This window comes from Salvelinus alpinus, chromosome 16 (assembly GCF_045679555.1).
Source record: "Salvelinus alpinus chromosome 16, SLU_Salpinus.1, whole genome shotgun sequence".
Taxonomy (NCBI): Eukaryota; Metazoa; Chordata; class Actinopteri; order Salmoniformes; family Salmonidae; genus Salvelinus; species Salvelinus alpinus.
Window position 1 is genome coordinate 7,259,979 of NC_092101.1, and position 13,336 is coordinate 7,273,314.

At 42.2% G+C, this 13,336-nt stretch overlaps 1 protein-coding gene and 1 long non-coding RNA gene across 13 annotated transcripts in view; one reads left to right on the top strand and one right to left on the bottom strand.

Annotated features, from left to right (window-relative positions):
• Positions 1 to 4,767, bottom strand: part of LOC139540708 (receptor-type tyrosine-protein phosphatase S-like) — a 271,577-nt gene extending 266,810 nt beyond the window's left edge. For 5 of the 11 annotated variants that reach the window (XM_071344598.1, XM_071344590.1, XM_071344589.1 and 2 more), the window contains exon 1: positions 4,538 to 4,767. In XM_071344598.1, coding sequence (XP_071200699.1) covers positions 4,538 to 4,577 — 40 coding nt within the window. In that variant the 5' untranslated portion in view covers positions 4,578 to 4,767. The remainder of the gene's footprint in view (positions 1 to 4,537) is intronic. The other 6 variants (XM_071344597.1, XM_071344592.1, XM_071344591.1 and 3 more) reach the window with 3 other exon arrangements.
• Positions 4,768 to 10,927: 6,160 nt separating this feature from the next.
• Positions 10,928 to 12,411, top strand: LOC139541762 (uncharacterized). 2 transcript variants are annotated; one of them, XR_011668398.1, is made up of 4 exons: positions 11,027 to 11,136; positions 11,272 to 11,324; positions 11,534 to 11,628; positions 11,865 to 12,411. It is a non-coding gene; the product is annotated as an uncharacterized lncRNA (long non-coding RNA). The 2 variants fall into 2 exon arrangements; XR_011668397.1 differs by lacking the exon at positions 11,272 to 11,324 and having other exon boundaries at positions 10,928 to 11,136.
• The last annotated feature ends 925 nt before the right edge of the window (positions 12,412 to 13,336 follow it).

The following is a 13,336-nucleotide window of genomic DNA, read 5'->3' on the forward strand; positions in this document are numbered from 1 at the left end:
GAGAAGTGGAGAGGAGAGTGAGCTTGATCTCTCTCCCCAGATCCGAGGAGACGTCTCTGGCTTTCCACATGCAGTGCACCCCTGTCCTCATCTTGCTTTTTCCTGAAATCCCCACTTGTTCAGGAAGTCCATACACATCAAACCCATTAAATTGTCAAGAGTAAAATGAGGCCAGAATGTTCATGGATGGAAACTTAGTGGTGAATCATTATTTTCTTCACTCGCTCTAGTTCTAGAGGCAATGAATATCATAAAAGGTCTAGCAAGTCTTCAGTGATGATGGTGGACCACTAGATCTTTTCAGTTAAAAGCGAGGGATTTTTGTCACCTTCCCTGAGTATTCTAGGAATGGATTTGCATATACAGTTGAGGACCATATGCTTCCTGATAATAACTACTGTATGAACCACCATTTGGCAGCAGCAGAGAACTAGCAGCACCAGTCGTGGGTTTCTCTCACATTCTCTGACTTCTGACCTCCTCTGAATTACTCATTCACGGCGAGTTACGAGGGGGCTCGGGGTGTAGAGTCTGTGGATGTAGGAGGAATATTTCAACTTTTACATTTTTCCAACTCAGAATTTCGAATTCCGCTGGCAGCGTGAAAACATGACCCCAAATAAAAAAAAAAAATGTTTATCTTGACGTGACAACTAACAAGCTCTCGCCGGATAATTAGATGGCCGCCGCCGAGTGTATGTGTGTGCGACAAAGCTCTCGATAACGCTTGACATGATTATATATTTCTTGCTGTGCGCCACGCCTTTATGGTGCTTTAAAAGCCTCGCCAGCCCCATCCATTTCCATTTGGACTGCATCAACGACGCGGCGGCCACGCTCATGTACTGTATGGTGGTGAAGTAATGAGACTGCAGAATGTGACTCATCTCAGTAACTGTGGATTGGAACCGGTGTACGTGTGTGAGCACATGCATGTCGATGCACGTTAATGTGTGTGTGTGTGTGTGTGTGTGTGCGCACGTGTATAAACCGACCAGCAGCAGTATACCTCCCATCTGGCAACAGCCCACTTACGCCCGGGAACATGATTGAAGTGAAGGTCTCGCACAGGTAAACGAAAGCTGCTCAACCACCACGTCACCCTGAACCCTCCCCCAGTTGCATACATACAGGTCTGCTCGATTGATTGATGAGATGCGTTACATTTTAGTCATTTAGCAAATGCTCCTGCCAGAGCAATTAGGGTTAGGTGCCTTGCTCAAGGGCACAACAGCAGATTTTTCCACCTAGTCGGTGCGGAGATTCGAACCAGTGACATTGCGGTTGCTGGCCCAAAGCTCTTAACCGCTAGGCTACCTTCCGCCTTAAAGCCTGCATGCCTAAAGCTTCTTAACAACCTACAGCCTCTTTGGTCTGACCATAGGCCCCTAACCAAACATGGTACATCTCCAGTGGAACAGTAGAGTGCTGATCGGCTCTGGGCGTGTTACAGCTCATATCCGGCAACACAGGTATTTGACTGTGTGTGTGAACAACAGATTTTATGAGTGGATGCTTCATAAACCATGTACAGGCCATTAACTCCGGGGAAGTCCCCCTTAATATGGATGTCAAGTGACAGGCCTGACTAAAAACAATGTGGAGAGGAGACTCCTGTTTAGTCCTCACATGGTAAGATAACGTCTCTATAGAAGAGATGAAACACGGAATCATTTCTCAAATCTTTGAGCTAAAATAAAACGAATAGACGTTCACCTCTCAGAAATGTCTGGTGGCACTAGTGGAGGGAGGGAGATATAATATCTATTGGGTCCAACATTAGAGCTGGAAGGAGAAACAGAGGATGCCATGAATTATTTCCATGTTGTTCCATGTAATATTACATAATAAAGAATGGGGTGGGGTCTAGACTTACATTAGAATTGACATAATTTATGGTGTGATGGTTTTCAGTATTTGACTGGCATTTACACAACATCGTTTAGAACAAAACGTTTGGCTAATGTTATATTACAACTGGATGTCTTATCTGTTCTTTGAAGAAGAGGAGGAAGGAGAAAAGGAGAAGAATGGAGGAAGGAGAGGGCGGGGAGGAGAGAGATAAGAGGAAAGGGAGGGAGGGAGCATTCTGAAACAAGATATGCTGAAAATTATATAGGCTTTTCCAATGGGCAAGCTCCCAATTATACCCACACATATTCGAATGAAACATTTTCGTTCAGATAATATGAAATAGTTCCAAACCAATACAGGTTCAAATGTTTGAGTAGCCCTCATTCAGACTACTGAGACTCAGACTGGGTTATTTTCAGTTTGAGTGTGAGCAAGGGGCGTGGTCGTGCTTTCTGTGGGAATCTTAGGTGAGATGCCACCTGCACGTCTCGGATGCTCACCGGCATCCAGGAGAGAGGAGTCAGTCCACATTTCTCACGTGATGACGCGTAATGGAGAACTGTAATACACAGCAACATCATATACATTTGATTACATTACATTGAAAACCCGTAAGCCATTTCCTAGGCATCATAAAAAAGCTATAACTACGTTACCGGGGTAGGACAGCGGAAAAAAAACGAATAAACCCATTTTCTTTTAACAGCCTTGGCCCTGGCAATATACTGTTCCTCGTGAGCTTTTATGATGTGCCTCGCAAAGGTTATAACACACACCCATTCCGATCAAGCCAGGAGATTTCGTCTACAAGGCAGGATGCGCAACTTCATAAAATAATAGGATTAGCCTATAATGATGTATTAATCACAACCAAATTAAATTGGATCAGTTTGAAAAGGTAATATTTTAGATGTCGTGTTTCCCTCTTCCCCCTTTTCAATGAAAGTGTTTAATTGGGGGAAACTGAGTGATTGTATAGGCTACAACAATTGAACATTTTATTATCCTATTTGGGCAACAAGGAAATATGTTTTTCAATAGCACTTTTTGCAAGGTTCTTTATGATATGTGCCTACATTGGTAACGAATCAAAGGCACTTAAAATCTCCGTCCTTCGGGGACAAGTCCACATACTGGCAATGCGTCTGTGAAGTCGATTGCAGTGTGTGCGTAACTGGTGCCAATAGTAAAACACCATATACTTCAGGACAAATAATGTTTCGGCTAATCTCCATATAGAGAACTAACAAATATAATCCTAAACGTCATTACAAAAGGCTAAATAAGTAATTATGTAGAGTATACATAAAAAGCAAAAAAGAATGCAACCTAAAAGAGAGAGTAGCTTAACAGTCCCTCTACAAGTAAAATCTCTCCAGCAGTCATGGCGGTCGAAATGGGATAATGACATTAAACAAGGGTGTCACCTGCACTCTAAAACTCAGACAATCACCAGACATCACACTGCTCCCGACTCCACCTTTCGATGAATAGGTTTGGGAGCGCACCTTGAAAAAACGCACCACAACTAAAAAAACAAATAATTGGCAAGAAAAAGAACCCCGCTATTGAATGCGCAAACATGGATCAGAGTCAGATTCCCGACGACACAGACAAATGGCAATGCATGTTCAAAATCTGCATTAGGCTACCCCGACAATAGATCAAATTGACGTTACTTGTCTGATGCCATTGAACTCTCGAAACGTACCAGGTACCGTGCCATTTATGATCAATACGAGTGTACAATGTGTTATCAATAGGCTACACGCATATCAGTGAAGTCAACTGGAACGCATTCGCATCTCATGGTTGGCTTCATTAACCGGTAGAGATATGCACCTGCCACAGTGAGCATTCATTTTACATGTTAGTCATTTAGCAGACGCTCTTATGCAGAGCGACTTACAGGAGCAATTAGCGTTAAGTTCCTTGTTCAAGGACACATCGACAGATTTTTCACCTAGTCGGCTCGGGGAATCGAACCACTAGACTACCTGCCGCCTCTACCTGCCGCAGCATTCACCCCCTCCCTCCCATTGAAGATGATTCAGAAATGCATTATTAAGACTAGCCACCTCCGAAGCTTACAGGCTTTATAATGTAACAAATGGTTGCGTGAAATGCATGCCCAGTTTCACCCCAGTTAGGATATTGCAAATTCCTCCTGGTGTGGTTTACATAAGATAAACATGAATAAACTTCTAATGACCAAAATGCCGTCAAAACGAGGGTCACATAGCCAACGCTGTATTCTTTATAACAGCTACGGATACGGCTATAACGTTTGCCGCCACCAGTACTGACACTATGTACAAGAATAGGAGAGGAAGGCACCCGGCACATTTTGGCTACGGAGTAGGGCTAGAGCATCGCCTAACCTTTGCTGTAGCCTATCAGCGTCAGCTCTACCCCGCCGAGTTCCGCGGCACTGGTATGCTTCTTGCCGTATTCTTGAGAGCTGTTTTTTGGGTACCACTACCAGCCTGCATCCCCCTCCCAGGCTACTCAATCAGCATTTACACGTATGTACACAGACAGGCACTATCGGGCGCAGACTGCCCGTCACGCATTCCACAGTGGAGAACCAGTTGAAATAGCTGAAATATTTTCTCCTTTCAAGAAGCACCTCCAAGCATGCGGATACAACTCCGTTAGAAGAAAAAAAGACAACTGTTCCTACCGTTATCAATGATGGAGTTCCTCTCTTTCTTATTGTGCATATACAAAAAACACACACATTTTGTTCAAATAAACAAATAAACAATAATCCCGTATGCGAGCGTCCTGCGGCAGATCCAGAGAATCGGTTCAGGTTCTAGCGGTGAGTAGTGTTTAAAATCCCCCTGATAGCGCAGGTTGCTCGGACGCATGTGGAATCGCAGGACTGTACCCTCAACCGCGCTTGGATAAACCACAGCTCTATGCGTTTGGCTGGAGGGTGATGTCATAGCGCCCCCCTACTTCTCCTCTCTCGCCCCCCTCCATTTTCACCCACCCCTCTACTCGCAGCTGTCCTCATCCTTTCTCTTCCCATCCCGTGCGCTCTTTTCACCCCCTCCCTTCCTTTTCCTCCACATAACGTGATGAAGTCATGGCGTTGCGCACGCCTTGCTAGCGGTGCTGTCCAGTAGCATCCGCAGCCTCCTTTCCCGGGATTAGATGGAAGAAAAGGTGGCATAAAACAGGCCAATGCGTGAGGGAGGATTTGAAAGCTACCTCCCCTCATGATCATGAAGCTAGCGCGGCTTAAAGGAAAAGTGCATACTCCTGAAAAATATAGATGGTATAAAATAGTTATAAGGGCTAGAATAAAGTAATCATACATTTTTTTCTTCCCTGAACCTGAAAAAAAGGCTATCAAATGCTTAAAAATTTAATCAAGTTAATCGCAGGATTTGCTGTGATTAATCAAATTTAGAATTTGCTCAAATTGAGACGTAATTTAATACTTTTTTTAAAATAAAAAACATTAGCATTCAATAATATTGAAGTTTAGATTTTGTCCAAATGTTTAGCAAAATAAGGCAAATTGATAAAGCACACTTTAACCTCAATGTCAACAATTTCACATTGTTGTTTTTCGCTGTATAAATTATGTATTTTATATGTTTTCAGTCGAGTTTAAATCCTTTTAGATCATGCGATTAATCAAGATAAAATAAACTGTGCACTAAAATCACAAAATGTTAACTTAAGTTAACTGATTAATTCAAAATCATCTCTTTCTGTAAAAGTAACTGTTTACATTCATTACAGTAGCAAACGTATTCACACATTTTTAAATACATTAAAATACCATTTAGGCCTATGTATTAAATGTAACAAAAACCAATGGAAAGCTAACAATAACAAGAGGCTAAAAATAGCTAGCTAGTGAATATAAAAAGTTACCTAAAATATATATTTAAAAATGTGTGTGGTTTATATGTACACCTGTAAATACACTCATACAAAAGTGAGTTAGCTACTTAGCTTGGCTACATTCATGTAAATGTAAATAATCTCACTAGTTTTTCATTCGGTAAAAACAATTAAATCATACTGTACATAAAAATTACTAGAAAATTCAACACAGTTAAGTTAAACATTGCGCGCATTGCTTGCTGTTAGGGGTTTTAGGCTGAGTTTCTGTATAGCACTTTGTGACATCTGCTGACGTCAAAAGGGCTTTATAAATGCATTTGACTGATTGATTAAACATGTATCTCTATATTTAGAAAACGTAACCAAATGTAACCATCAACAGCAAAGATGGCACATGAGTAACATGAGTAAAAATGGACACCACCAGAATACGTGAAGGTATTTCAAATGTGAACTTGCAATTCCACATGTGAAAGTGGAATATTTACATGTGGATTTTTTTTATTTAATAAATGTAGCAATTTTTTTTTACCCCTTTTTCTCCTCAATTGGTTGTTTACAGTCTTGTCCCATCACTGCAACTCCCATACGGACTCGGAAGAGGCGAAGGTCCTCCGAAACACAACCGAAACGCTCGGTCCGCCACAGGAGTTGCTAGTGCGCGATGGGACAACGAAAATCCCTGCCGGCCAAACCGTCCCCTAACCCGGACGACGCTGGGCCAATTGTGAAACTGCAATTCACATGTGAGGTGAAGACATGTTATTTTCCTCACATGACAAAAGGTTAACATGTGAACTCTAAATTTAAATGTCCTGCACAGTGAAAATTATGTTTTTCATCCAATTGGATGATATTTGGATGAAACCAGTTCAAATTAGTGTGACCCAAGTTTGAAAAATGACTAGCTGGTACATTAATTAAGTTTTATCATGAAGTCACTGGTCCCCTTCCACCGGGTCAAAAACTTGGATTCAGGAGGCAAGCATTACCAAGGATTTACGTCCGGCTTTCTGCAACATCACATAAAGCAGGAAATATAATACAATGCTAGCGTCTTATCACCTTAACTAATTGAAATATGTACTCCCTTAAAACCATCCTCGAAAATGAAACGTATTCTACAAGAACCAATATCACTCCGTAAACACACAACGTCATTCAACAATCCTTTGGATAGCTTTTCAGAATTCACAGATAAATTGGTCCACATGGAAAACTAAAGGCATTGAAACCGTAAATGACTTGGTAGCAGGAAATACATTTTAGTTCCATGACAGAATTCAAAAGTAATTTTGGACTGACCAATGTAGATAGTTTCAAATACATACTACTTAAAAGTTACATATCACAACATGTCGATTTGAGATATTTTGGGTCATCAGAGCAACCTTGAGGGAATCTTACTTCAGTCAGAAAAGTATGTTCATATGATAGGGAAGACACACAAAACCTTGTAGAGAGCATATCCAACTGACAATCTCCTAGCAAGAATTGCAACGAAGACTTAAAAATAACTGATGTTGACACAAGATGGAGGGAAAGTTGGAGCATAACTAACAAAATTATAATGAACGAAAATGTACGCTTAATCCAGTATAAAATAATGTAGCTCTATAGAATGTATTATACATGAGACAAAAATTCACAAATTCTACAGCATAATGGCAAAGTAATCCCTTAGTGTAAAATTAATAATGACTCAATAACTCCAAAAGTTATGGACGACGCTAGAAAGTTGGCTGTCAGACGTATTACAATGTAAATGCACTTTCAATCAGTCTGTCTGCATATTTCAAGACGTGGCGATTCTCTTCTCATCACTCATCTTGAAAAAACGTACACTAAATGCTTAGAAATCAATCCACCATCATTAACACAAAGGAAAAATCTAATTATTTATTATTTAGATATTGAAATAGCATGAGCGACTGAGAAAAACAAATTGGTACAATTTAAGGCCAAGTGACGAATAATAATGCTGGCAGTAGGAATGGGGGTTTGAGCATGCGAGTCTTGGCAAATTAGACGTAGTAGTTGTTTGTGGGCATCTGTCAGTTGTTTGGGTGTATACATTTGTATTAGGAGTAAAAAAAAGAATAAAGCAAATATCTATACAGTACCTTTCAGGCCTGCTGGAGGTCATTTTGCAGGGCTCTGGCAGTGCTCCTCCTTGCACAAAGGCGGAGGTAGCGGTCCTGCTGCTGGTTTGTTGCCCTCCTATGGCCTTCTCCACGTCTCCTGATGTACTGGCCTGTCTCCTGGTAGCACCTCCATGCTCTGGACACTACGCTGACAGACACAGCAAACCTTCTTGCCACAGCTCGCATTGATGTGCCATCCTGGATGAGCTGCACTACCTGAGCCACTTGTGTGGGTTGTAGACTCCGTCTCATGCTACCACTAGAGTGAAAGCACCGCCAGCATTCAAAAGTGACCAAAACATCAGCCAGGAAGCATAGGAACTGAGAAGTGGTCTGTGGTCACCACCTGCAGAACCACTCCTTTATTGGGGGTGTCTTGCTAATTGCCTATAATTTCCACCTTTTGTCTATTCCATTTGCACAACAGCATGTGAAATATATTGTCAATCAGTGTTGCTTCCTAAGTGGACAGTTTGATTTCACAGAAGTGTGATTGACTTGGAGTTAAGTGTTCCCTTTATTTTTTTGAGCAGTGTATATCTATATATATATATATATATATATATAGCAGGGCAGAAACTTTACAAGCTGACTTGTTAGAAAGGTGGCATCCTATGACGGTGCCACGTTGAAAGTCATTCTACCAATGTTTGTCTATGGAGATTGGATGGTTGTGTGCTCGATTGTATACATCTGTCAGCAACCGGTGTGGCTGAAATAGCCAAATCCACTATTTTGAAGAGGTGTCCACATGCTTTTGTATATATATATAATTCTGCTAGAGCTGCACCGGTCAACTGTAAGTGCTGTTCTCTGGATTGATAAATCGCGATTCATGACGGACAAATCTGTGTTTGGCGGGTGCCAGGAACACGCTACCTGTCCCAATGCATAGTGCCAAATGTAACGTTTAGTGGAGGAGGAATAATGGTCTGGGGCTGTTTTTCATGGTTCGGGCCCCTTAGTTCCAGTGAAGGGAAATCTTAATGCTACAGTATACAATGACATTCTAGACAATTCTGTGCTTCCAACTTTGTGGCAACAGTTTGGGGAAGGCTCTTTTCTGTTTCAGTATGACAATTCCCCCGTGCAGAAAGCGAGGTACATACAGAAAAGGTTTGTCGACATCGCTGTGGAAAAACTTGACTGGCCTGCACAGAGCCCTGATCTCAACCCCATCGAACACCTTTGGGATGTATTGGAAAGCAGACTGCGAGCCAGGCCTAATCGCCCAACATCAGTGCCCGAACTCACTAATTCTCTTTTTGCCGAATGGAAGCAGGGCCCAGCAGCAGTGTTCCAACATCTGGTGGAAAGCCTTCCCAGAAGAGTGGAGACTGTTATAGCAGCAAAAGAGGGACCAACTCCATTTTACTGCCCATGATTTTGGAATGAGATGTTCAATAAGCGGGTCTCCACATACTTTTGTTCATGTAGCGTGTATAAAAAAATAAATAAACCATCATTAAATGTGCCAGCCTGGTCTCAGAGACTAGACGTAACATAGTAAAAGTAAATCCGGTACACAAATTAGTACGATGTGTTACATTTGGTATGTTACATAAGACAGAAGGTTACTTAAGGCAAAAACGAATGTACTGTAGGGTGTTTGGTCGGGTGGATGGGCGGATGTATAACGCTAACGTCTAGCAACTACTTACACATTATTAGCTACCTTGCAACTACTTAGCATGTTAACTAACCCTTCCCCTAACCCTAACCCTTTAACCTAACTTCTAACCTTAACCTTCACCCCTAACCCCTAACTTAGCTAACGTTAGCCACCTAGCTAATGTTAGCATTAGCCACCTATAAAAACAAAGATCAAATCAAATGAAATTTTATTAGTCACATGCGCCAAATACAACAGCTGTTGACCTGACAGGGAAATGCTTACTTACGAGCACGTAACCAGCAATACAGTGAAAACAAACTTGGATAAGAATAAGAAATAAAAGTAACAAGTAACTAAAGAGCAGCAGTAAAATAACAATAGCGAGACTATATACAGGGGGGTACCGGTACAGAGTCAATGCGTGGGGGCACCGGTTAGTTGAAGTAATATGTACATGTAGGTAGAGTTTTTAAAGTGACTATGCATAGATGACAACAGAGAGTAGCAGTGGTGTAAAATAGAGGGGGTGCAAATAGTCTGGGTAGCCATTTGATTAGATGTTCAGGAGTCTTATGGCTTGGGGGTAGAAGCTGTTTAGAAGCCTCTTGGACCTAAACTTGGCGCTCTGGTACCGCTTGCCATGCGGTAGCAGAGAGAACACTCTATGAACTAGGGTGGCTGGATTCTTTGACAATTTTTAGGGCCTTCCTCTGACACCGTCTGGTATAGAAGTCCTGGATGGCAGAAAGCTTTGCCCTGGTGATGTACTGGGCCGTACGCACTACCCTCTGTAGTGCCTTGCGGTTGGAGGCCGAGCAGTTGCCATACCAGGCAGTGATGCAACCAGTCAGGATGCTCTCGATGGTGCAGCTGTATAACCTTTTGAGGATCTGAGGACCCAAGAGAGTCACAACCTCCATATATATAACCTCCCAGTAATTAATTGGGTAAAAAACCACCAGCGTTAGCCACCTAACCACCTAGCTAACGCTAACCACAACAAATTGGAATTTGTAACATACAGCATCATGAGTTTTGCAAATTCGTAACATATCATACGAAATGGATGATGGACATCCACAAATTAATACAGTGTCCCGGATTTACATTTACTATGTTACGTCTACTCCTGAGTCTCGGATGCATGTGCGCGTATGCCTTTCTTTGTTTTCCAACCATAAGCTAGCTACTAGTAGCAGAACGTACAACCAAATGTACTGGGTAACCTTTCATTTGTGGTGTGACTGTTAGCTAGCAAGCTACTTACCAGCATGCCAGCAAAAGCACACTATGTTTTGACTGGATGCCATAGTGTAAAATTTTCAGAAGAATGAAGGCATCCGACAGCAATGGCTGCTTTTCATTTCGCTACTCAAGCATTTCGCTACACACGCAATAACATCTGCCAGATATGTGTATGCGACCAATAAAATCAATTTGATTTGATTTTGGGAGGACAGGATGCGCTGAAAATTTGAATAATGTCACGCATGTGCAGTGCGCATTTCGAGTGAAGTTGATTAATCAATTGGGGAGAACATTCGATGGGTCTTGCCAGGAAGCTAATCCTGAAGACGGATGCTGTACCGTCATCGACAGTGGATCGTACAAGCGCTGACCATAATGCAACTTTCAGAGCTTGATGAGTCTGAAACGGTATCCAACATTTTGGGGGATCGTGGGCTGACGTTACATACATGCAAATGTCACTGTGGCTGCTTTGACTTGTGAACACACCTGTAAACACACTTACCTGATAGTCACTGTTCTTCCATCCCCATTGAGTATTAGAACTGCTCGCACACAGCAGGCAAAAAGGAATGTTGTCCACAAAAGGAGTTGCGGTGTGTGTATAGTATTTGTAATTTACCTCTGAAAATCACATTTTGCCATTTCATTGTGTGGGTATTTTTCTTACAGTTGATGTAGCTTGTGTCATTGGGGCTAATTATGATTAGCCCCAATGTACCATATCCTTTTGTCTTTCCACTATCATCAAGCTGTAATGATATACATTTTTCGAAAATTCAACATCTACTGCACATTTTCCCAGACAACCACCGCAGCAGGAATGGTGTGATACAGCTTTCCCAAGGCAAAGAAGGGAGTGGTATGCTGTGAAGCCTGTGAACACAGAGCCAACATACTGTAAGTCATAGCTATTCATTTAAAATCTGCATCAATTGAGCATTTCAGGCACACTTTCCAAATACAAACATTGAAAAGTTTCACAAAAAAAGTGCATGACCAAAAATGGCATATTTCAAATTGAGTGCATCAAAAACACCATCAAAATCAACTTGTTGGTAGCATCATACCTCAGAACAGTAAACAAAGGGAAATTCAATTCACTACCCATTCAAAACATTTATCTTTTCAAAAAGATTACAGGCTTCGTAGACTGGCTCCTGGATATCCTCTACAACGAGGTCACCCTGGACTGAGATCCGTATGTGGGGAAGCTACGTGAGCTGTCCATCCCTGGACCCCTGTCTGCCCAGTGTGAGACGCCTGACAAGGAAGACGCCATAGCTGGATTTGTCTTCCACTTCAATCTTGGGGGTGACTGAAGCCTGCTTGATTTGAAGCAGGGTACATGGGTCCCCCCACCTTTCCCGCTCCCCTCCCCATCAATCTCTGTAGTTGGTTGCAGTTCTTAAAGCCTAACTAATTCACTTTCACGTGATCTGATATCACATTTCGTTACGTTGTATTATTTTATTCAAGCATTCGGACGGGGGATTATTGTTACAAATTGTACGAATCAATGGGTCCTGGGTCTATATTGGGCTTATGGCTCTAATATTTTTTTATGTCAAATTATTTCTCACCATTATTTCTCACCTTTTATTTCTCATGAGTGTTCACGTTGATCAATATTTTGGCTATGCTGGCCTGTTGTAAAATATACAAATAAATGTCTGATCAATACGCTGTTTTCATGTACATTCCCCTATGTCTAACATGACTGAACACCTCCCTCTGCAACTGGATCCTGGACTTCCTAGGTAGGCCTGATTACCGACGACGATGAGACAGCCTATAGGGAGGAGGTCAGAGACCTGGCCGTGTGGTGCCACGACAACAACCTCTCCCTCAACGTCAGCAAGACAAACGAGCTGATCGTGGACTACAGCAAATGGAGAGCCGAGCACGGCCCCCATTCACATCGACGGGGCTGTAGTGGAGCGGGTCGAGAGCTTCAAGTTCCTCAGCGTCCACATCACAAAGGATCTATCATGGTCCACACACACCAACACAGTCGTGAAGAGGGCACGACAACGCCTCTTCCCCCTCGTGAGACTGAAAAGATTTGGCATGGGCCCTATGACTGGCTGCATCGCCGCTTGACATGGCAACTGCTTGACATCCGACCTCAAGGCGCTACAGAGGGTGATGCGTACGGCCCAGTACATCACTGGGTCTGAGCTCCCTGCCATCCAGGACCTCTACACCAGGCAGTGTCAAAGAAAGGCCCGAAAATGGTCAAAAACCTCAGCCACACAAGTCATAGACTGTACTCTCTGCTTGGTATCAATCCAAGTCTGGAACTAATAGGACCCTGAAAAGCTTCTACCCCCAAGACTGCTAAATAGTTAGTTAAATAGTTAAAATAAATCATTTTATTCCTAGATATATGCACATATCTACCTCAATTACCTCGTACCCCTGCACATCGACTCGGTACTGGTACCCCGTGTATATAGCCAAGTTATCATTACTCATTGTGAATTTATTATTATGTGTTATTACTTTTCTAAAGTGACTCAGGCTTGACTAATTCTTGTAAAGAAGTTTATCAGTGAAGTGTATTCTGTAATTAGTTACAAAACAATAGAAATACAATTGTGTGTAT